This window comes from Serinus canaria, chromosome 1, assembly GCF_022539315.1.
Source record: "Serinus canaria isolate serCan28SL12 chromosome 1, serCan2020, whole genome shotgun sequence".
Lineage (NCBI taxonomy): Eukaryota > Metazoa > Chordata > Aves > Passeriformes > Fringillidae > Serinus > Serinus canaria.
In genome coordinates this window covers 14,667,584-14,692,768 of record NC_066313.1, presented here as the reverse complement: position 1 = coordinate 14,692,768, position 25,185 = coordinate 14,667,584, and the positions used below count along the sequence as shown (strand labels likewise).

The 25,185-nt window shown below is 45.7% G+C and overlaps 1 protein-coding gene across 1 annotated transcript in view; it reads left to right on the top strand.

The window, feature by feature from the left end:
• The first annotated feature begins 1,644 nt into the window (after positions 1 to 1,644).
• Positions 1,645 to 25,185, top strand: part of MAP6 (microtubule associated protein 6) — a 37,115-nt gene continuing 13,574 nt past the window's right edge. The window contains exon 1 of the mRNA XM_009098894.4: positions 1,645 to 2,416. Within this exon, the coding sequence (XP_009097142.4) occupies positions 1,692 to 2,416 (725 nt within the window). The 5' untranslated portion in view covers positions 1,645 to 1,691. The remainder of the gene's footprint in view (positions 2,417 to 25,185) is intronic.

Genomic DNA, 25,185 nt, shown 5'->3' with positions numbered 1-25,185 from the left:
CACATGGGCACCTTGCACATATGTGTGCAGGTATGTGATCAAGCATTTGTGTGCCTGCACACATGCATTTCCTGCATGTTTGTGCTCTGGTGTGTTGTAGCAGACGCAGGGCTGGCTACGGCTCCGTGGAGGGATGTTTAGAGATAGGTATTTGCTGAGTCATAGGAATTGTACCAGGAGTCCTCACTCTGGTCCTTCTTATCTCTCTGTGACCCCATAGGCTAGTTTCCCTAACCCTTACAATTGGTCAGTTTTCAATCCCCCCTAACCCTATAAAAGAGGCTGTCTGGGCCCATTTTCCCCAGAAGAGCAGCTTCAAGACTCTTCGCGAGACCCTCAGAATAAACCATCGTGGAACGCTCTTGGCCGCCTTCTCCTCTCTCTTTACTTCTGCCTTCCAGGAGCCACGGCCAGCCGCAGCCCCTAAAGCAAGCTAAGAGCTGAAATCACAAAGGAGCTGACTTTCACTAAGAGCTGAAATCACTAAGCTTGCCAGGGGTCTCGGCTGTGCGGCTGTCTGGCCTAGGGCACCCCAGCCTCCAGAGGGCTGAGGTGTTCGGCCTTGGGCCGCTTGCCTGGGGCGCTTACCCTGCGGGGAACCAGCTATCCAGCTGAGAAGCTAGCCCCTGTGGCTCCATTTATTTTACAGTGTGTGTCCTTGCAGTTACACGCACACATACATGGGCATGTCTCCACATGTGTGTGCAGCTGTGTGTGGCTGTGCAGATGTGTGCACACAAACACACACATCTCTCGTGTGCGTGCAGGTGTGTGTGACCACGTGTGCATGTGTTTGCACACATGGGCGCCTTGCACATATGTGTGGATGTGTGTGATCAGTCGTGCAGGTGTGTCCACACACGTGTGTATGTGACTTGCCCAGTACAGGTGTGTGATGATGCCTGTGTGCACACACAGAGGAGTGTTTGTTGGGTTTGCCTGTTTGGCATGTGTGTGTGCAGGTGTGTGATTGTGCAGGTGTGCATGAAGTGTGCAGGTCTGTGCACACATGGGCCACATGGCTGTGTCTCCTCATATGTGTGCAGCTGTGCAGCTGTGGAGGTCTGTGGCAGCACAGCTGTGTGCACACACATGGGCTTTTAAAAATGTGCATGTGCAGGTTTCTGTGACCCTGCATGCGAGTGCACACATGAGTGCCTTGTACATGTGTGTGCAGGCCTGTGACCAAGAATGTGTGTGCACACATGCATGGGTGTGTTTCACATGTGTTTGCAAGTGTGTGTGGCTGCACAGGTCTGTGTACACATAGACATAGCCAAGTCTCACGTGTGTGAGCTGTGTGGCTCTGCAAATGTGGGCACACACACAGAGCCATCCTCACATGTGTGTGCAGCTGTACAGCTGTGCAGTTGTGGGCACACACAGAGAGCCATCCTCACATGTGTGTGCAGGTCTGCAGCTGTGCAGATGAGGGCACACACACAGAGAGCCATCCTCACATGTGTGTGCAGCTGTGTGGCCGTGCAGATGGGGGCACACCCATGGCCATGTTTCACACCGTGTGTAGGTGCGTGGATGTGCAGGTGTGTCGCGCGTGTGCGTGCCCTGCCCGTGTGCGTGCAAGCCCCGCCCGCTCTCCCCTCCCCGGTGCGGGGCGGAGCGCGGAGCTCGGGGCGGAGAGCGGTGCGGGGCTCGGAGCGCGGAGCGGTCGCTCCCGGCGCGGGGCCGCCATGGCGTGGCCCTGCATCACCCGTGCCTGCTGCATCGCCCGTTTCTGGAACCAGCTGGACAAGGCGGACATCGCCGTCCCGCTCGTTTTCACCAAATACTCGGAGGCCACCGAGCATCCCGCCGCCCCCGCGCCCCCGCCGCGCCCCGCGGCGCCCATCGAGACCCAGCCGGGCGGCGAGGCGGCTGCGGGGGCCGGGGGAGGTGAGCCGGCTCCCGGTCCCGCCCGGCCCGGCCCGGCCCCGCACGCCTCTCCCCCGGCCGACTCGGTGATGCGGCACGACTACAAACCTTGGAAGGTGCAGCGGCCGGAGCCGAGCTGCAAGCCCAAGAGCGAGTACCAGCCCTCGGACACTCCCTTCGAGAAGGAGACGCAGTACCAGAAGGATTTCCGTGCCTGGCCCATCCCCAAGCGGGGCGACCATCCCTGGATCCCCAAACCGGGACCTTCCCCCGTCCTGGCCCTGGACCGCGCTCCCCCAGAGAAACCGGCTCAGGAGAAGCGGCGGAAGGTGCACCTCGCTCCCGAGAAAAAGGAGGAACACCCCGAGGTGGAGGATGAGCATCCCAAAACAGTGCGGCCCGGGGATGGGAGAGACAAGGGTCGGAAGAAGGCGGAGGAGGCGGGCGGGCAGCCGGCGGAGCCGAGCAGAGGCCGGGCGGCTGCCGATGCTGTCAACAGGCAGATCAAAGAGGAGGTGGCGGCGGGGGTCAGCTCTTCGTACAGGTGAGAAGATATATCCTCGTTCCCCCCCTCCCATCCATCCAGATCCCCAACCTGCCGGCCCCTCGTCAGCTCTTTCCCAGTCCCCCTGTGCGCTTCCCTGGAGGAGCATCCCACCCTGGGAGCGAGGCTGTGAAACATTCTGGGGGGGCTTGCCGATTTCCTGCCCGGGGTGGGGTGTCCTTAAATTTCCCGTCTCTCTGGGAATCGATGATGGGGCAGTAGGTATTGTGCAGGTAGTGAATGCATGGACACTTTTTGTTGGTGGTTTGTTGGGTTTGGCAGCAGCTTTGAGTGTCTTTGTGTTCCCCTCCTCCTGTTCATTCCAAAATTCAAAGACACCCACCACCTTGGGTTTCCGTAGGGGTAATGTTTGGGGTCACCTCCGTGGAATGTGCAAGTCACCTCTGCTCCTTTCCAAGCACATCCCTGGCTGTCAGGCTGCAGCCAACCCAAAGGACCGGCGGCCTGACCATGTCATCGGGGGCCCATGCACGGATGGGGTGCCCCACACAGGGGCAAGAGCGTCCCAGGAAGCATCTCAGGCTGGCCCACGCTCAAGACAAAGCATCCCGAGAATGCGCCAGGATGAGGGACATGCATCCTAGGCCGCTTGGGTGGGGCAGCCTTCGGATGCTGCCATGTTTTAATGCAGCGCAGCAGGGGATGACACATCCTTCTGTCCCCACCGCCACCTCCCCAGCCAACTAGAAATGGATGCCCTTATTTCACTTCAGCAGTAGACCTTGTTTGGGATTCCGAGTGTGAAACTCCTTGCAGTGAGCTGCTGTTGTTGTTTCTCTCCGGGTCAAGGCGTTCGATGTGTTGGGAATGCAAAAACAAGTGATGGGGTGTTTGCCCTGCGTGTATGTTTGCAAGGAGGGGTTGCTGCAGTTGTGTTTTCCAGCACTTTCTTTGGCAGAGCCCACCCCTGCCGAGACCAGGGTGGAAGTGGCATAGAGCTAAGCTGTGGTGACAAAAAGTGTGATTGCAGCTGTTTTCCTTTTCTCAGTAGCTGTGTGAATGCTGAGGTGTTTATGCCTCTGAATGATTTTTATTTTCCTTCTTGGGGAGATTAGAGGTGACACCTGGCCAAACAGGTAATACATTCATGCAGATTTAAGATGAAGCTGGGACTTGACTCCTCTGTCCCACTAAGCAAAGCTGACAGTAATCTGCTTTCCCCCCTCCCTAAGTGAGAAACAGTTCAAGCAGTGAGATCTTGATTTTTGCTGTCATTTGGCATCAGTTCTTAACTCTCACTGGGTAATGCCGGAGGTTCAGGTGCATCCAGGTGTGATGGTGGTGCTTGGCTGAGACACGAGAAATTGGCCAGGGATTTTTGGGGGCTCTGTTTTGCAGAGTTGGAGAGTGTTGGGAAAGGGGTCTCTGGGAGTGACACAGCCCTTAAATCCGCAGTGAACTGAGACTCAGCTTTTTGTCTGCTCACCTTGTAAGGTCTGGGCTCGTGCTGGAGATAGCAGGGCTAAAGCAGAAAGCTTTCTCCTGGAACTGGAGAGCCGATGTGTTGCTTCTCTTCCACTGCTACAAAGGGTAATTGGACTTATTTGCATATTTAAATGCAGATTGCTCACCTTCCTATCCCTCCACTCTGCTCCAGCAAATTCCTAAGGCACTGGGCTAGGGTTCCTGCCCAAGGAAAGGGATTGGAACAGCAGGGATGTTAAACCTAAGAAGAACGAGAAGGATTCAGTTTTCTTTGTGTTGCTTTTTGGCTTTCACAATACTCTTAGGGCTTCTCTTTCCACCTGGGAAAGTGCTCTCCCACTTCCATGTTTTTCTTCCTTGCTGCATATTGCAGAAGTGTTTGCTCTGATGCTCAGCCATAGAACATAAGCGCCTCTTCATTAATGCAGAAGTGATGTTTTGGCTAATTGTTCTCATTTTCTGTTCAAAATTAGGCATCTTCTAAGTGTTGTTTATTGTTTGGATTCTTATAAAAAACCAAATTCTCCAAATCCTAATTACTGCCTGCTGACATGCTGGGTGGATATTGTACATCTCCAAGGATGGAGACTCACAGCCTATTGGGGCAACCTTGTGGGCCACCCAGCAGCCAAAAATTACCTGCTAATGACCTCTTGCTAGAGAGAAGCAGGGATATGGCTCACATGGGGCTTGTGCATGGATGAAAGCTCCTGTCAGCAGAGAGTGGGGGGGAGATTTCCTTACAGTCCTCTGTCACTGCTGCAAATCAGTGTTTACAAAGCTGGGAAACAATTCCTTGGTGAAACCAAAGAACAGAGCAGCAGTAGTTTATAAGCTTGCTCTGTCCCACTAGGCATTATTTCCATGTGAGGAATATCTGAGAGCATGGGATAGAGTCAGCAACTAGCCCAAGGTCACGGGGGAAGTCCATGCTAAAGAGAAGAATTCTCTTTTTTAGCCTCTGTGTACCTAGACAGATGACTATCACAGTGACCTCCTCCCAGGTCCACACAGAGGTACAGAGCAGAGGTGGTGCCTGGTGGTGATGTCCATGGAAGATGGAGGTTCCTCCCAGCCAGAGGGATGAGGGATTTGTTTGTATTAGCATTTGAGCCAGAAGCCTTCAGTGAGGCCAGAGTGGCAGGAGTGTGGATATCTGCCAGGGACTGCCTGTGCCCAGGGATCCTACAGAATATATAGGATTTATTTCCAGTATTTCTAGTATTTATTTATCTTATTCATAGTATTTACATTATTTATATTTTTATATTTATATATTTATTAACTATAGTTTATTAACCATTCAGTTATATATGGGATTTATTTATGTACTTATTCCCACTGCTCTCAAAGGGTGGGCAATGGTCAAGCAAGGTTCCAGCACCGAGGGGGCTTCTTGCCTCAGTTTCCCTCCCCAGCACATGAGCTGCCTAAGTTTATAGGTAGCCAAGGCAGGTTACATCTCATTCACCACCCCATCACCTTTGGTCCTGCTTCCCAGGGTGGCCTGTGCACCCTGAAGGACCAAGGAAATCCTTCAGTCAGGTCAGTGACAAGCCCCATGGAAAGCCTCTGGTGGTGGATGAAGCTGTTTCTTGTTCAATTCTGTGAGGGCTTTATCTGTGCTGGGTGAGGGAATTTCTCCTCCTGAACTTCTGGATGGGCTGGGCAGAGCATTTCTCCCTGGTGCACCAAAGGATGGGGTGGGCTGGACTTGACTCTGGGGGTTTGGGATCAGAGGGAACAAGCAACAAAATATGCTCACAGTGGCACATGCTGGTGGATGTGAAACAATTAAAAGCACATTTGGCAAAAATAAAAGAAAGAAAGAATGAATGCTTTCCATTTTTATCTGAAAATTATGGGAAAATGACAGAATTAGGTGTTTCTTGGGTGTTTTTTCCCCCTTCTTCATTGTCTTGCATTCTGCTCCTTTTGTTACCTTTATTCCCTGAAAAAAAAAGATACAAAACTGAAAGGAAACATTTACCCCCTTTGTAAGGAATCAAAATGAGTTCTAAGAAAATTAATTTCCCCCAAGAAGTAATATTGTGAAACCAGATTTAAAGTTGTTTTTTTTTTTTTTTTTACCAAACCAATTATTTCTTCCCTCCCACCAACTTCCTTTCCTAGCAGAGGAAACAAGACAATAAAGGCTTCAATGGAAAATTTTGGACTGCCTCTAGTACTAATGAATTGCCTGTTGCTAATGTTCTGTCATTCATCTCAAACCCTGGAGGTACTAAGGATGTGGAGCAAAAGAGAATTTGTAGTAGCTATAGAGATGAATGAGTCAGCACTGGAGACTTGCTGCCTGGTTTTCAGAGGTACAGAAGAGATAATTTAGGGAGGGATGTCCACACAGGAAGGTTGGAGCAAGAGACAAAAGGGCAGGAAATTCATACTCTTCCTTGTTCTGAAGACAGGCTGGGAGAGCTGGGGGTGTTCAGACTGGACAGGAGAAGGTTCTGGGGAGACCTCAGAGCCCCTGCCAGTGCCTAAAGGGGCTCCAAGAGCCAGAGAGGGACTTTGAGCAAGGGTCTGGAGGGGCAGAACAAGGGGCAATGGCTTCCCACTGTCACAGGGCAGGGTTAGAAGGGATATCAGGGAGAAATTCCTGCCTGTGAGGGTGCTGTGGCCCTGGCACAGGTTGCCCAGAGAAGCTGTGGTTGCCCCATCCCTGGAAGGTCCAAGGCCAGGTTGGACGGGGTTTGGAGCAGCCTGGTCTGCTGGAAGGTGTCTCTGCCCATGGCCGGGGGGTGGAACAAGATAAACTTTAAGGTCCCTTCTAACCCAAGCCATTCTGTGTTTCTGTGATTTTATCTAACCTATTCTTGAAAATCTCCAGGGAAGGACATCTCCTATCTTGGCGAAAATGCCAATTACATTGCTTATGCTGTAAGATGGGAGATTTTCCATTGCCTTCTGAAATTTCTGATCAGATCCATAGCTATGTCTGTACTAGTAAATTAGAGAGTCCCAGGACATGTTCAGGGGTGTGGAAACATCATGTAAACTCCAGTTCCTAGAACTGTCCCTAGGCCTCTTCTCACCCTGAGTTTGGTAGCGCACACTCCCAAGCCAAGAACTTATCCCTACAATCAGTTTGGATGCAACCACATTGGTTTTAGAGGTTAAAGAGGTTTAATAGCATGAGCGAGGGCTATTCCAGACTGCACTGCTGGAGAACATTCCTGGGCAGATACCATTCTCCAAATCCTTGTTGTTTGAGCTATGAGAGTGTTTATTAAAGTAACCGTGTAGGCAGATGGATCCAATTCTCTCAGGTGGAAGGGAAGGGGCAGAATGTTTTCTTCCATCCAGAAAAGGCTGTTCAGAGAGATGTTTGGCTGCTCTGGCAAAGGCTGAGCTCTGTCTCAGGGGTCACTTGATACATACCTTCAGTAGCAGGAGGAGACACGATGTCTGCTGATACCACAGGGATCCCTTGTATGAGTAATGACTAATGGCCCTAGTGCTCATTAAGGCACAGAGCATGGAGATGGATGATACAGGCTTTGTTGGTTTTGCACAGCCTGGCTTTTGGTAGTGCAGGGTGGCCAAAGGGGTGGCTTCTGTGAGAAGTTGCTAGAAGCTTCCACTATATCTGGCAGAGCCAAGCCCTGATGACTCTGAAGATGGACATGCTGCTGGGCAAGGTTGGGCCAGTGAGAGATGGTGGTAACGCCTTTGTGATAACACATTTAAGGAGAAAATCAAAACAAAGTGGGGTACAGTGTTTTGGTAGCCAGAGAAAAGGAGGAGGTGAGAACATGTGAGGGAAACAACTGGAGACACCGAGGTCAGTGGAGAAGGAGTGGGAGGAAGTGCTCCATGTGCCAGAGCCAAGATTCCTCTGCAGGCCGTGGTGATGTCCATGGTGAAGGAGGTGTGCCCTGAAGCCCATGGGGATCCATGGGGGATGCAGAGATCCACTTGTGGGGGAGGTGTCCACGCTGGAGTGAGTGGATGCCTGGAGGAGGCTGTGATCCAATGAGAGACCTGGTTGAAGAGAGGGAGCCCCTGCTCCCAGGCTGTCCTTGGAAGACTGCACCCTCTGGAAGAGTGGCCCATGCTGCAGCGGTTTTGGGAGGAATGTTTGCCCATGGAAGATGCTCACATTGCAGCAGTTTTGGGAGGACTGGTGCTCATGGGATTGGAACCATGCTGGAGAAGTTCACAGAGAACTGTCTCCTGTGGGAAGGGACCCCATGACATAGCAGGGGAAGGACTTCTCTCCCTGAGCAGTGGAAGAAAATCTCAGGTGATGAACTGACCAAAACCCCCACCCCCTGTCTCCCTGAGCTGTTGGTGGGAAGGAGGAAGGGGCTGGGGAAAAAGGTGTTTTAAGGGCTTATTTTACTTCTCATTATCCTCCTCTGACTTTGTTAGTAATAAATTCATTTTGTACTTCTAAGTTGAGCCTGTTCTGCCCTTGGAGTGTTTTCTCTGAGTCCTTACCTTAACTCATGAACCTTCATTTAATTTTTTCTCTCTCCTCTGGCCAGTTGTAGCAGGGGAGGGAGTGAGTGAGCATCTGTAGAGGTTGCCTGCCATTTGGCCAGTGTCAAACCACAACATGCAGGCAAAGAGCTGTTCTGCCACACTCTTATCTCCCCTGGATGTAGTCCATCAGCTGGGAAAGACCAGTGGTGTCTCCAAGCTGGGGACACTTGCAAGTAGGTAGCTCCAAGTTGGAGTATGTGGCAGTGTATTCCCTGCAATCAGTTAAAGGTGGGAAACATCCAGCCCCAAAAGCCAATGGGGAGCTGCTCAGCAATGTAGGTAAAACTGAATTTTGCTGCTTTGACTGTGTACAAACTGGAGCTGATCTTTGCATGCCTTAGGACATGGTAGAGCAGGAGGAAGAGATGGAGGTGGCATTCAGGTGATGAAGTCAACATGCCTGAGCAACTATTCCTCTGCTCCTGCTCAGCTGGGTCACCTCAGAGAGACCTTCAGGCACATGGAGCTGGGTGGGACCCTCAGAACCTTGAAGTCCAATTACCTGGTTTGTTATTTAGTCTTTGTGAGTAACACCCAAGGCTGTGTCTCAGAAATGCAGAATTTTTAGTTGCATTATGTGCAAAGACCTCAGTCTCTGATGATTTGCAACTCATTTACAGTCCGGGCCCATAGACAGATTATAGTTTGCTGCTTTATTTTGTTTATTTCTCTCTTATTTTTTTTCTGTTTTATTGGCATACTTAGTGACTCTCCCCTATCCAAATGTCACTGCTCAGTGCCTCCAAGTACAGTATCTTCATTGTTTGGCTCTATAGCTAGGAAGTAAAAATTGTTACTTCCTGGTATCAACCTTGTCTCCCTAGCTCTTCCTAGATGAAATCTCTTTTTCTTAAACAGAGATGGACACTACTGCCCTTGGGAGATGAGGTCCCCATTCCCACTAAAGACTCACGAGTTGTGTTTGTGGACATCACCGATTCATTATGAATCCCTCATTTACTTTTTGATAACAAGGATGTCCATACTGTTCTCCTTCTTCTCCTTCTTAGGCAGTTACAACCCGTAGCAAAAAAAATTCTGGTGATTAGTACCAAGCCTGGAATTAACTACTAATTTTCATTCCATTTTGAACATGGCAGTCAAGGTCAATCCCCTCCTTCCTCTGTGATTTCCCAATCCTCCTACATATTGGTGCTCCCAATTTCATGGTGTCATTAGGAGGTGTCATCAATGTTGCCCTACTTTTTTAGTGCCAAAGTCAACCTCAAAAATGTTAAACACTGCTAACCTTCTTCCAGGCTGCAGCTCACCCTTCCAACATTCATCATTGTCATTTCCCTTGCCTGGTTTCCCATTCTGCTGATGTTCATGTTCACTGACTTAATTAAAAATTTCTCACGTGGCCCTGGATAAAATGCTTTGCCGAAACCAAATAGATTTTCACATTTCTTTTATCTGTTAAGTCAGTTATCGTGTGAAAGGACATGTCAAACACCTCTCCTCCTCCCCTTCCACACACTTCTGTGTCTGGTGAGACCACCAGCTCCTTTGGGATGCAGGACCTGATGCTGTAGGGCAGATCCCACTTTTACTTGGTGGCTTCAAGCCACCACTGTAACACAAAGTAAATAAAGAGGAGAGAGATCAACTGATTTAGATTACCCATCCTTTCTTTTCTGAAATAAATCACTAAGACATATAATGTTATAAATATGTCTCCTCTTGCATTTAGATCATGACCTTTCCTGTCTCCTACTAGCTAAACAAGTTTTCTAAGTACTTCTGCACTCAATCTTGCATCCATCTCACTGGTCTTTGCTCTGATCTGAATATATTTATATATATGTATATATGTATATATGTATATATGTATATTCAAATGGTGTCTTTGGCTAAGCCTTGCTCCACTGGGGCAAGATCAGGGATGCTCTTCTGCTATTGTGGTCAGCACCAGCCAGCAGGGAAAGGGCCATTTTAGGAAAGTTTTATAGAATGGAATTTTTATTTCTCTTGATGTATAACTCAATATTCTGGATATCCTCCCAATGTCCTTTATGTAATATATATATATATATATATATATATATATATATATATATATAAAGGACATTGGAAGGCTATATAATTATTTGTAATTATATATTATTAATTACTATAGATTAATATATTTTATATACTAATGTTTATATATTATGTTTATATCTATGTATATCTATTTTTATATATTATTGAAATACTATACACACAAACTGGGCTGTTCACCAAGATACTTCTTTAGCCTCCAACTCATTTCTTCTCCCCAAATCCAGCATTGCAGGTGTTCTATTGCAAACATATTTTGCTTTCCATTAATAACTGCTTTATTTTGATTATTAGTTCATTATATGGTGCCCTGCATTGCTAGATAAGTGTCTATTCTATTAGAGGTGTCCATCTCTTAGGGGTGGGGCAGTTATCTTCTGTTAATTGGGCAGTTTCCTTTATCTCTTCCACAAACCAATCCTCCCTCTGGGAGATATCTTCTGTTCATGGACCACTGAGTGTCACTGCATGACTGATAAAATTACATCATCCCATTGTGAGATGCTCCACCCAGGGGGAGGAGCCAAGCATTCCTAACTGGATATAATCTGACATTTTGGGACACCAGAGCAGCCTTTTCACACTGGTTTCCCAGAGAAGCAGCCCTTTCCCACTGGATTCCCAGAGGAAGACCAGGCCCATCTATACCACCACCAGACCTTCAGAGGAAAACTACACCCTTCTACAGGCTCACTGCTCCAACAGAACCATGTCTGCCACTCCAGGACTGCAGCCACAATGCCAATTCATCTGCTACCAACACCCTGATCCACAGGGTGTCAGGTTGTATTCTGACTCTGTCAATGTTGCTTTGTATTACTGCATTTTTTATTTAAATTTTCTTCCCTAGTAAAGAACTGTTATTCCTGCTCCCATACCTTTGCCTGAGGGCCCCTTAATTTCAAAATGTTAACAATTTGGAGGGAGGAGGTTTACATTTTCCATTTCAGGGGAAGCTCCTGCCTTCCTTAGCAGACACCTGTCTTTCCAAACCAAGACACATGGCAAACTATTCTTTCAGTTAGTAATTTCTATTTGATCACTAAGTGCCTGTAGCTGAGGGGATCCTGCAACACTTTGCACACACAGTGTGCACATGGATAGACTGTTGGTGCTGTTGGCTGCAAGCTGTGCTGTTAACACTACAAAATAGGAGGTTTTGGTGCAGAGGAGATGGGGAGACTGTTATTCTTTAAGAAAAATTATGAATGTTTTTAAATGTTAAAAATAAAACTTTACATTTTTAAGAATTACTTTTAAAATATAATTTAATTTTTTAAAAACTTTAAACTGTTTTTTAGTTGTTTGGGTTTTTTGTTTTGGTTTTTGTGGGGGGGTTGGGTTGTTTGGTTTATTTTTTTGGTGGAGCTGTGATTCAACCTGGAGAACAGAATGTTGTGTGGAGACCACACAGCACCTTGCAGTGTCTGAAGGTGCCTACAAGAAGCCAGAGGGGCACTATTCATCAGGAACAGTAGTGGCAAGATAAGGTGGAATGGGTTCAAATTGAAGCAGAAGAAATTTAGGTAAGATACTGGGAAGAAATTCCTCCTTGTGAGGGTAGTGAGGCCCTGGCACAGGTTGCCCACAGAAGCTGTGACTGCCCCATTTCTGGAAGTGTTCAAGGTCAGGTTGGACAGGGCCTGGGGCAACCTGGTCTAGTGGAAGGTGTCTGCCTGAGGCAGGGGGTCATAACGAGAGGATTTTTAAGGTTCGTCTCATTCCAAGACATTCTGGGATTAATTAATTTGTTTAGTTAGCATATAGCTTCACTACAGAAGGCCATTGGGTTTTTTATGACTACCACCTTCTTTTTTTTCCCCTTTCTGAGCAGCAAAGCACCTGCACAGCATCACATATCTTTAACCCTTTTGAAATACAAGAGAAAAACAGTCAAGCACCATTAGTCAGGCACCATCAACCTTGCACAGTATTCCAGTGAGAAATCTCTGTCTGTTTTCCAATTCAGCATCTGCAAGGTTGGGCAGATAAACACCCTGTGAGAGCTAATAGTGTCTTTGTGCTGGATGAATGGGAAAAGGAGAGGTTATCCAGATGCTGGAGAAGGAATTTCTTCAGACCTGATTGCTAAACTTCAGGCTTCCTCCCAAATTTCACTTTGCCTTTCACCTTGAAGGAGGCTCTTGTGCAGGGAGCTTTGCCTGAAAGGAATCAGCATCTGATGGGCTGGAATCACAGGCAGGGATGTGAACCCTGACTGGTCCCATTCCCAGGCTGAGGCAGCGGTGGGGCTGTTGCTTAGGTTATTGGATGAGATTTTAAAGGAGAATCTGCAGATGCCTTCAGGATGCCATTTCCCTGCACAGGTGGCTCCTCTCCTTTCTCACATCCATTTTGACTGCGTAGTTCCATCACTGTGAGGCTCAGCAGGAAGTTGAAAGGATCCTGGGTATCTTGCAAACTCTTGCAGCCTGAGCCACACTTTTTCCACCAGTGCATCAGAGCAGACTAAACAGTGAAGTTCCTAAAACTAGGGAGGGAATTAGCCAACAAGGTCTGATTATTCCAGTGTGCTGGATTTGTGGACACCAGCATGCTGGGTTGCACATCAGGACTTTGAACGTGTTTCATGCCCTTGTTGTCTAGACATAAATGGATGTGAAGAAAATGTGAGATGAGGGAAGAAAGGTGGGATTGAAGTTTGCCCAAGCAAGATCCTATGAAGGTATGATTGGGTTTACCATGGATTGGGTTTACCATGTCTGGGTGACAGCTCCTAGCCTCCTATCTTGTTCCTTTCTCTCTCTCAAGGGAGGATTGAAGCATTGAAAGGGTGTCTTGTTTGTGTGAAAAATGCCAATCACTTGTGTTAAAATTTTAGAAGTTTAATAGTAATCAAATAGTAATAAAAATTAGGACAATAAGAATTTGGACAATCAAAGTTAGGGCAATAAAAGACAATAAAAAGCAAAGAATTGCGGACGTCTGGGTGCTTTTTGCACTCTGCCACAAAAGCACACTTCACTAACAAAGGATTAACCCTTAAAAGCAATTCCCTGTTGCATATTCATACATCTCATACATGATTCAAACATTCTTTTCAAACAAAGGGTGTCTCCTGCGTAATTTCTGCTCCTCTCCTCATTTTGTAAATCAATTTCCTGTCTCCTAGAAGTCTGGAAGAAGTCTGGATTGTCTCAGTAAAGAGGCAGTTATTCTTCTCTTAAGATTTTGGTGTCTTGTTGGTGTTACTTTTATGTGAAGAACTTCTTGGTTATCTTATCTATTCCTTGAGCTAGTTACAAAAAGTATATTACATCACATAGTTTCTATTTTAATATTGTGCTATAGCCTAAAAACTATATTTGCCACACTACTTAAGAAGATTAATACAGCACTACTAAAAAAATTAATACAGCATAACTTTCCAACATAGCACATATAGTGTTCATTTCAATATTTGTGAAGAGCCAATCATATAAGTATGCATTTTTCACACTTTGCACCACTTCCCTGAATTTCCTGCCATTCCAAACCATGACACTTTATAACAGGTAAGAGATTTATAAGGGCAGAAAGTGGCATTAGGACCCTACCACTTCAGAGCCTGTCATATTCCATCCATGTAATCTCATGCTGAGTCCTTCACTTATGTTTGGCTAAATAATTTTGCATTAATTGGAATTCAAGAGATCTTGACATGTTGAAGAATTCACTTAAAACCAAGAAGCAGCAGTTTTGGAGAAGTAAGGGCAGGGTAGAGGTAGGGATCAGCAGTGGTGCTGCTCCAGACGGGAACAGCTGGTGGAGGAAAAATTCCACAGGGAATCACAATTCACATGTCAGTAATTGTTACTTCATTTTAGAAACAATAAAATAAGAACAAAAGCACTCCAAAATAAATACTTTGGGGCAAGTAGCGTACTGAAATACATGGAGAGGATGTGACATCTTTCCACATTAGTCAAGACTTGGGTAGATTTTTTTTTTTGTTCAGGTTTTGGTTTTGTACTTCAGCAGTCATGGACCAGAGAAGGTTCTGAGGATACCCATTAGAGGGGCCAGGAGTGCAGAAGACATGGTCATTGCAGGAAGCTGGAAAGTATGGAATGGTTTTGGAAGAGAAAAATGGATTATTATCTTTACATCTATGAAATGTAGCAGTGGGTTAGGATGCTCAAACCTGCTGTTGTCATAGCCAACAGGAGCAAAATTTGGATATCAAAAATTAAAACTGTATTAAGTGCATTGCTGGACAAAGTTCAAGGGATATTGTGCATCTCTGGAGATGCCAGGAAGATATCTCCACAGTCCCCCCTCTGTGAATCTAAGAGAAAGAAAAATCATTATCACTCATTCCCTGTATTGATGTTTTTGTCTGCAGTGACCTTGGTGCTGCTAGCTTTTCTTTATGCTCCCCAGGGCATAGGTTGGATCAAACAATTACAATTTCAATAAAAGCTGCCTAGTTGTATGTGTGTGTGGTGATATTTTATTTCTGTTTTTTGATGGCTTCTGTTGATCATCAACCATTGTCCCACTACTCTCTCTCCTCCCTGCCATGCTCTCAGTCTTCCATCCCATGTTGGGGTCCAACTGTTGGAGTTTTATTTCATGTTGGACCTTGTGTATTTTTGCAACCAAGACAAATAACCTATTAGTGGGCTCACAGCCTCCTCACATTCCTGTTGACTTGAAAGCAAAAGCATCATTTCTTGACAGCAGAGCTTAATGTGGGATCACTGAACCTGCCCTGCCTTGCTGGAAAACACTTCATGGTGTTCAGAAAATGTGTGGATGTGGCACTTGTGGTCATGGGTTAATAGTGGGGCTGGCAGTGCTGGGTTAATGGCTGGACTTGATGATCACAGAAGTATTTTCCAATAGAAATAATTCTGTGATTCTATGACTCAAGAGCAGGCTTCATGTAGCTGTTGCAGAGATCAATGGAAAACACTATTCAGGTCAGGATTAGGATTGACCAAACAGGACAGAGTACATCCAAGAATGATCCCATTAAATTGCTTTAGCAATGACAGCTTCCAAGCAGTCATTTTCTCATCCTCCTTTGGGATGATTTTTTTCTTGGCTAGCATGTTTGGGGTTTCTTTTTGCAATGCAAAATTGAATTATTACTTAATATAAACATTTTATGAACTGCTACAGGAGGTGAATTATTTATGGGAAGGGAAGGAGTGCTTTTTCTGAGCCTTTCTGCTCTGTCAGTTGCAATCAATCTAAGAGTGTGTTTAAAGCTTGCATGCTCTGCCTGGGAGACAAGAACTCTGCCTTTTCCATCATCTCTTCTCTCAATTAAATACCTGCTTAATACATTTGTCCCTAGCATGTTTTAGTTTTTGATTAAGTTTGGAACAACTCCAAAGGAAGAAGTATTTGTAGATTGCCTCATTTTCGAATGAGACAAATAGTTTACCCAGCAGGATACAAATGGCTTGGAGAGGCTGTAACCATCTGCTGTGTCCACAAAAGTGCATTGTAACAACAAATCCTCCTTCTAGTTCTTCACAGAAGACTTATAAAAGTGGTGCTTCTATGTTTTAGTTCTTCAATTTACTGCCTGGGAGCTTTTTTTTCCTTAAGAAAGGGATTGCTGTGCACACCTTTGTGTGCTGGCAGGTAGGTCTGGCATGGGTGATGCATGAGGAGACTGTGCAATGGAGGAGTATTTTTGGATTGCTGTGCACACCTTTGTGTGCTGGCAGGTAGGTCTGGCATGGGTGATGCATGAGGAGACTGTGCAATGGAGGAGTATTTTTGTTCAGTTCTGTGTTAATGGTGCCTTTCTTGGGAAGTGGATTTCTATGATCCAGGTATGTTTTTAAGTCTATTTGCATCCACGTTACGATGGCATCATCATCTAGTCCAGGTGTCTCTGGTCACATAAGCATCAGTGCAGCACTGTCTCTAAGCAAGTGGCCCATTTGCAATCTCCTCCAGTTGTTTCAAGTGGGCCTGGAGGTGCCAAAAGACACCAGGACATCAGATCCCTGAGTGGTAACATCCCATCAGCTTTGCAAATCATGACAATGCAAGATGCTCCCCAAAATGGGAATAGGCTCTGAGTCTCTTGAGTGTTTCTGTGGTTTTCTCCCTGCCTGTGCAGTTCTCCAGACGTTGATTGCTGCACACAATATTTCTGGAGCACCTTTGCTGGCACAGGCAGCTGTGCACATAGCCTAGGACTTTTCTTCTCATGCATGTGTGAATGGCGTGTCTCCCTGATATTTTTGGTGTGCTCAGCATGATGCTTTTGATGGAGCACAGGGGTCCCCTCTAGACATGAGCACCTTTGATATAAAGACATAACCCATTTGGTCTGAGCTTTGCTTTCAGAGCTTTACTCTCTATGCAAACACTGGAGGAGCCCTTAAAAATAGCCAATTAATTATCAAACAGCTTTTTCTTCTACAACATGCTTTCTCACTGTTTTCCATATAAAGCTTTCCTGCTGTCATCCTTACCCTTTTTTATTACACTGTGACAGCTTCGGTGTGGACAGCGTGGTACCTGCAGAGACCACTAGTTGCTTTGTTCACTCATATCAACTTTGTTCACTCATGTCACCTTGATCAACTCATATCAGTCCTTGTTTTTAAGCAGTTAGGAGGAGGTTTCACAATAGAGCCATCTATTCCAGTGCCTTCTGCTGTCTCTTCCCCATTCTCCCCCAAGGCAGCTTTGGTGGTCCCAGTATTTACAGATTTGGTACCATGGGACTAATCAGGTTGTTACAGAGCTGGAGTCAGTGAGTCCTCCCCATTACATTATTGATGTTTAAGTGATCCTGGCAGTTTCCCAAGCTTGGGGCAGAAAAATGCAGAGCATTTTTTCATTTCCTGCAATTCATCTAACTTTTGTATCTCCCTCTGGTAGAGATAGTTTCTAAAGAAAGATATGTTAACTGATGTGGGATGAACTGAGTATTACACTGTTAAAAGTGATAAACTTTAATGGCCCTTATTCTGCTCTTCATTGCACCAACACAGTCCCTGTGACTTGTGCTGGTGTGTTGTATGGTTTCCTAAAAAAATGCATGGGCATCCTAAGCTTTGTCTTTTCCCAAAGAAGCTTTCCCAACTCTTAGTTCTCCCACACTGTCCCCTGAAACTCTCTGCTCATCCCACTTTAGTCACAGAAGGGTTTGGGTTGGAAGGGACCTTAAAAGACCACCCAGTTCCACCCCCTGCCATGGACAGGGATACTTTCCACTGGACCAGGTTACTCCAAGCCCCATCCAGCTTGGTCTTGGATGCTTCAGGGATGGAGCAGCAACAGCTGCTCTGGGCAGCCTGTGCCAGGGCCTTACCACCCTCACAGGGAGGAATTTCTTCCTAATATCTAATCTAAATCACCCTGCTTTCAGTTTAAACCCCTTCTGCCTTGTCCTAGATTTTCATGGTGCTTTGTAGAATAACCTTCCTCACAGCACCCAGGGCAACTTCAATGGAATAATCCACATTTCCTCTCCAGTAATTCCACATATGTTGTGCAAACTCTGCACCTTAATGTCTACAGCACAAACCAATTCTATAACTGGATTTTGCAGCCTTTGGAATAACACAGTATTAAGGGGAAAGATGGGAGGGGAAATCCAACTCAGCCTTTCTCTTAGCTCAGTAATCCTTTATCTTTGCTCAAGTCTCATCTCTCTTCTTTCATCTACTTAGTTCACACCCAGATCTGTAACAGTTTTTCCAGTTAAAAAGAATTATAGCTTAATTTCAACTACAGAAACATTCAGTGGTGGCATTGCACAGGAAGGCACCAATTGACAAGCAGAATTCAGTCAAAGCCAGTGACTGGCTTGTCACTTTTGAATGTTAAAAAATACTTTAGATTCATTATATATGTACAATTTTGTAAAGAAATAGGACAACCTCAAATACACACATGTGAGAATGGCAGAGGCAGATGATTGGACCAAATGTAGGTTAATCTGCATTCATCCACATCTGTATTGCATTATTCAAGGCTGTGTTATACTACCTATGTTGTGTGCAGCCTGTCTCGCTATCCCTGACATGTGTTACACACTTGGGACATGGTTGGAAATGGGGAAATGCAGCTCATCAAGCTGCAGAAGTGTTTGCTGTGGAATAGTCATCTTGTTGGACCTGGTACCCCAGTGGACAGATTAAAGGGTTTTCTGGAGAATAGCTCTTGCAAAAAATATCTGCAACAATACTTTTATTACTATGCATTTTATATAGTATTTGTAAATATTTATATAGTATATTAAAAAGTATGTATTTAATTAGTATGATGGTTTTTAATTATTATTTTATTTGTATAATAAATATAAACAGTTACCTGATCTGGGCAAGCTGATCTAGTTGAAAATATCCCTGCTCATTTCAGGGAAGGTGGACTATATGATTTTTCCCTTCCAACACAAACTATTCCATGATTCTTTGATTTTAAACCTCTGCACAGTGGGACTACTGCTATCCATCCTTGAGGATGGATAAATCATCATGGATTTGAATTCTCCTTCCATTTCAAAGAATAAGATATTATGTACACAAAGCATATATAAATACAAGAAGTTTGGATTACATGTCTGTATTTGACTGTATACACTAAAATGGGATAAAATTGGGTGTCTTTGGATCCTAAGCTTGTGTGTGTGGGATTTGTTTTCACAGGAGGTGCTTTTGGCTTGGAGGCTCTAAGATGTTAAAAGATAAGATCACTTACATGGTAGCTGGTTGTTAACATCAACCCCAAAGTTCAGTGATAGAACAGAAAACAGGAGGTTATCCTGGCTGCTTGGTCTCTGAGCTGAGCTGCAGGCTTGTCTACTCTGTAGGCATCCATTGTCATGAGAGCAGTTGGAGCTGTAACCTCATATCAGTATCTCCCTCAGCTCTGCAGGGTCACTGAAGGGGGACACAGGGATAATGCCAGGCAACTGAAGAATTAGATGATAAATTCTACAAGCAGTATGGACAGAAGAAGTAGGTGCTATTCAAAACTCTCTTTGCATTGGACTTTCAGCCGTGTGTCACTGCTCCAGCTCAATGCAAGGAAAAACTTTATTATCACAGGGCCAAGGCTCTGGGGAGACCTTGGAACCTCTTCCAGTACTTAAAAGGGCTCCAAGAGAGACAGACAGGGACATTGGACAAAGAGTGACTGGATGAGGAGGATTGCTTTACACTGACAGAAGGCAGGGTTAGGTGAGATATTGGGAAGAAATTCTTCCCTGTGAGGGTGGTGAGGCCCTGGCACAGGTTGCCCTCAGAAGCTGTGGCTGCCCCATGCCTGGAATTGTTCAAGGCCGGGTTAAATGGTGCTTGGAGCAACCTGGTCTAGTTGAAGGTGTCTGCCCATGGCAGGGGGCTGGAACAAGATAGTCCTTAATGTCCCTTCCAACCCAAACCACTCTGCAATGCTGTGATTCTTCTGATGCCGAAGCCACCGCCTTCCCGAGAGCGTCTCCTCGAGAAGGGGATAGCTCAGTGCACCGAGCACACTCAGCACATGGTGTTGTTATTGGAAGGTCAACAGAGAGAAAAGCAGAAGGGAGGGGTTCTTTGTATGGCATTCCAGGGGTGTTTATTAAGAGCACACTGAAGGGAACCAGGGACAAGGAACAAAGGATCCAGGGTTATATACAGGACAAGGGAGGTGGAATGTTGGATCTGAGGGACAATGGATTGAGGGAACAGGGGTGATGCAGAGGCAGGATTAGAGGGTAACAACTAACTGGGATTCAGGGGAGGAGCTGCAAGGAATGGGGACCAATAGGGGAAACAGGAGCAGGAAACATTCTAGAACTGGGGAGGGAAAAGGGATGACATAACTTGGATCATTAGCATAAAGGCACAAGGAACTGTGGGAGAACATCTCTTTGTGTCACCCCAAGTTAAAGGGGTGTCTCTTCCCAAGGCATCCCTGCCTCAGCATCCCCTTCTATGTTTTGGGATGCAACACTGATTTTCTGGGTATTAACTTTGCAATGGGACTTGGTTTATTGCTTCTTTACTTAGTGGTCCTTGTTCCTCAGTGTCCCCTCCATGAATGTTCATGGGGATCCCTATTCATAACCTTCCTTTTCCCAGCATTTGCCTGTTCTCACCTTGGCCATGTAAACTCTTTGAAACCAGGTGACTAGTTCTTCAGTTAAAGCCTACTGGAATTGCTTTAATATATTAAATGAAATTCTGATTATGATGTCTCAATTTTGAGACAAATTTAGGAGAGAACACTCTTCTAATGAGTCATCTCCTCTAAAAGGCTTCCAGCAATCTCTTTCTACCAATAGGAAATTAATATTAATGGATGAAAGTGAAAAAAACCCAAACCCAACACTTTGTTAACACACAGAATCTCCACAAGGCAAGGGGGGAAAACATAAATAACTGCTAAATATTAAATTGTCAAGCCTTACCCACACACACACACTGGAACAAAAACCCAAGATGCCAGGGAAAATACCTGCTACAGCATGCAGTACAAAATGGTGCCGGCTTCTCTCTCAGGATAAAAAACCAAACAAACAGGAGCTTCTCACAGCAGTTTCAGCAGCAGATGAAAATGTGGTGACTCTCTACTGTGAAACTCCTCTCCATGGCAGACAAAGCAACTGGGCTGGAGCCTCTTGGTGGGCTTTCTCTCCCTGTCTCAATTTCCTGAAGTTTGGGGGCTGGAACGGAGCAACCCATCTCCCGCTGCTGCCAGTCACATTTCTCTGGTCTCGGACCAGCAGCTGTTCAGTTCACCTCAAAGGCAGCTTAAAGATTGCTGCTGCTGCTTCTCCAAGGCCAGGGATGGAAAAAGATTCTCACCTGGGCCAACAAAACCAAGCTAGCCAAGTAAAACCAAACTGCACAGGGCCATGGAATGCCTCGCTAGTAAGGCTTTGAAAAAACCGGCCAAAGAGCCCAAAGCTTCCCTCCCACCCTGCCATGTGGGCAATTACACTGTCATGCAGACTAGAAATGAAATCTCAGAGAAACACTAAGGAAGAAGGGAAATAATGATTCCCTGCAGGGAGCAGCAAAATACAGCAAGTTGAATTACCCTGCTGCGACAGAAAGGCTACTTCTTGTCAACAGTGATGTCCTGACCTTTCTCCAGAAAGACCCATCCTTCTGTTCCCATGATTTGGATAATAATTGAAGAAATTCAGACAAAATCTTACTTGTGTACCCAACTACCACCCATCTCCATCTTTTGCCTCAAGGGCAAACCTTGCAGTTCCCATGCAATGGACTGCAGTATCACCCGTTGGAGAAGGGGCAGGAGCTGGTGATGGAGTCAAGCAGCTTTACAGCAGAGCTTCCCATAAAGTCTGGGAGGAAAGGTTTCCCCAGCAATCCCTGTCCCGCACTATGAGAGTAATGGGACTTAATGAACTTCCCCACTAGCAGCGTGAATGAACACTGGTGCAGGTTTCCTAGGGAAGCTGTGGCTATCACATTCCTGAAAACGTTCAAGGCCAGGCTGTGTGGGGCTTGGGGCAACCTTGTAGTGCCCCAAGTAGGTGTCCCTGCCTATGGCAGTGCGATTGGAGTGACATGAGTTTTAAGGTCCCTTCAACCCTTCTGATATTCTGTGAATTTGGACCAGAGGTGTTGTCAGCAGTGCCAGGTAGTGAGATGCACTTGTCCTTTATTACCTTGGGCAGTAGCTCTTCAATTCTTTAACCAACCATCTGTCCTGTCTTTGCTGAAAGCTGATGCCTTTGGCTTCTCTCCTCATCCTGCTGCTGGATCTCCCTCAAGGACTGATGACACTGAGTTTGTGAAAGGCAATGGCTTCATTTGACCTTAAAAAGCTTTTTTTCCTAGGTGTCCATTAGCACATTTTGCTGCACCAGATTCTCCTCTTGCAAGTCACATAATGGATTCAGATGGATTCATTCATAGCTTTTGCAGTATGAAACTCTCATTCAGGAAGATTTTATTGTCCATATTTACCTCTATGGAGCAGCTAAGGGCCACTATGCATATGCTGAAGTTTTCTGATGAGCTGAAATAATGCATTTTTAGTTCATCTGTAAATTGTGTCTTCAGATACTTTAAATGAGGCGCTGAAAACATCTCTCTGCGAAGAACCCCACTAGAACCAAAGGCTCAGAAGGCCATCAGATCAGGGTTGTTCAGGCTTGGCATAGGCTGGCCAGGGCAGTGGTAGAGTCTCCATCCTGGAGGGATTTAACACAGATTTAAAAGGGACAAATTATTATAGCACTTGGAAATATGGGTTAGTGCTGGGCTTGGCAGTGTGGGGGGACTGGTTGGACTTGATCATCTTAGAGGACTTTTCCATTCTTAAAGATTCAGTGATTCATTGTGCCCTTTTTGCATGGGGATGAGCAGAGGCAGGCAGCTGCCAGTTTCTCTGCATCCCATCAGATATTTGAAATACTTCATTGCATTCACCATGAACTGCACTAAAAAATCTTCACACTTAGAGAAGAATTTCCAATGCTATGTTGTCTTTGCAATTTCTTCCACTTTTCCTAACATGAAGGTGTCTTCTTAAGAATTTTTATTCTTGGGACCCTAACAGATGAGCCTACTTAATTCACGTCTGTATTTCTGTGCATTTGTGTGTGTTGTCTTGAACAGAGAGTCAGATTTGGGATGCTCTTTGGCCCAGTAGGCTCTCAGAAGAGCACTTTGGCTCTGTTATGGATCGAGTGAGAGCGTGAGACAAACCCAGCCTTAGTTTCAGATGTTTGGCAGCAGCTTCACTCAGGTGACCCACGGCTAAATTGCTCTGGCTTGCAAGTTCTTAAGAATGACCAATCAGGTTTATTATAAAATGACTTATTTACTGAAAAGACAGAAGTTTAACAGATGAAAGGCCTTAAACAGAGCTACTTGCTACACAGGATAAAACAAAAGACTACTACTAGATTACATAAAACAGCGCACCATATAAATGTATCTATGTTACAGCTAGCAAAGAAACACTGTAGATGAGGAGTCAGTGTAATTTACCACCAATTGATGATGGCATACACGAAGTCCTATCACTTAACCACCAGGGGAGTAACCAGGAAAGGCATCCTGACTTCAGGGAGAAGACTCCACACATTGAGGAATATGCAAAGACTTCTGCTTTTTGAAAATATGGTGTAGCTGTTATAGTTTGTAAAGTGAACTATCTGTCAGTCAGAAATTCCAGCTTATGTTCCCACATCTGCTTCCACAGCAAGATGTTTACTGTCAGCTGGAAGCATCAACCCTGTGGCACCAAAATAACTCAATAAAACGCAAAACTGTCTTCCACCAAGGCTTATGTGGTGCTTAACTCAGAGCAAGATTCCCTGAGTAATTGCACCAGCTAACAAACAACAGATAAACTTTCTGGTGGAAGGGGCAGAAGTCCTGCTACAGGGTCTTCCCATGATGTCCTGGTTCGTGCAGCCTATCCAGATCTGCCTGTAGCAACACTTTTCCCAGTCCTACAGCACTCTGTTGATAAAGATGCTGTGTCAAAGCATCCATGCTCTGAACTGCTTTGTTTGTTTACTGTGTGGCAAATTTTACAGTCATCTGTCCTTATGGAGGGCAAGGGGGCTGAGTTGCTGCTCCTAGACCAAGCCACTGGAGAACAGAATTAAATAGCATGTTGGCAGAACTTTGACCTGATCTTGACCCATTTTCCAGGGGTGAACATGACATTTACAGATGGATTATTTCTGCAAGCAAGCTCAGGCTCTGATCACGCTGGGAGCTTTTCCAGCAGGCTGCATGGTCTGGCTTCCTTGGTGACACCAACATCGAGTTCATAATCTGTACAGCTTGAGTCTGTATGGAGACAACATGAAAACTACTACATGGAACAGCCAACGTATGTCCCTTCCTTAGCAGAACCCGTAAGTTTATAATAGACAGGGAAATTCAGAGTGGTATAAACAGGCAAATTTCCACAGGGTTGTGATTCACACCAGGAGGTGTCAGTATTGTTTGGTTTAACCTCTCTGCAGATCCCCAGATACACCTTTACCTGGTTTCTCTGATTTCTGCTGTGGGATCTCCAAGTGTTAGGCTCCCCAGAGTCCATGCTGTTCCCTTTGGCAGGTGTTTAGCTGCCAGGAGATAGGGATAGCTTTGGGCTCCTGGGCTGTTGCAGATGCTGATGGATATCTTTTATCAGGCTCAGACTGTGCTCTCCCTATGGCTGGGGAGCACAGGGCACTGGGTGAAGGCTGGAGGCTGGAGAGCAGATCTAAGTTGAAAGCAGCAGTGGAAAGAAGGAAACAATCCTGGGGGTGCCGGTGTTTACCCCGAGGTCTGTAAAGTCAATTTCATGTGACAAAGCTGCCTAGATGTGCCACTTACTCTGAGCATGAGGATTTATCTCATCCTTTTGCATCATACAGGCACCTCTACAGGCGGGCTGGGATGTTACTCTTGGAGTTACTCACCCACAACTTTGTATCCTACTCAGTTCTTTGGCCCTTTGCAGTGTTCACTGTCACCTTCAGTCCTGGTTTTGTGATGTTTTAATCATGACATCCTGCACAATAATTCTTCCTCCTTGAAAGCCTGTCACCGACAGGTTTCATGAAAAATCTTTTCCTTAGGATTTTTCCCCTCCTGAGAAGCTGAGAGGCCTCAGGAACAAACTGTAAACAATTCTTATCTGCTGCTGTGGAATGCAACAGGGAGAATCTGTGGTTGGTCTCATCTAATTGTTTCCAATTAAGGGCCAACCACAAATCACCTGCCCAGACGGTCTCGGTCAGAGACAAGACTTTGTTATTAATTTTTTCTATTCTTAGCTTAGCCTTCTGATGAAATCTCTTTATTCTTTTAGTATAGTTTTAATAT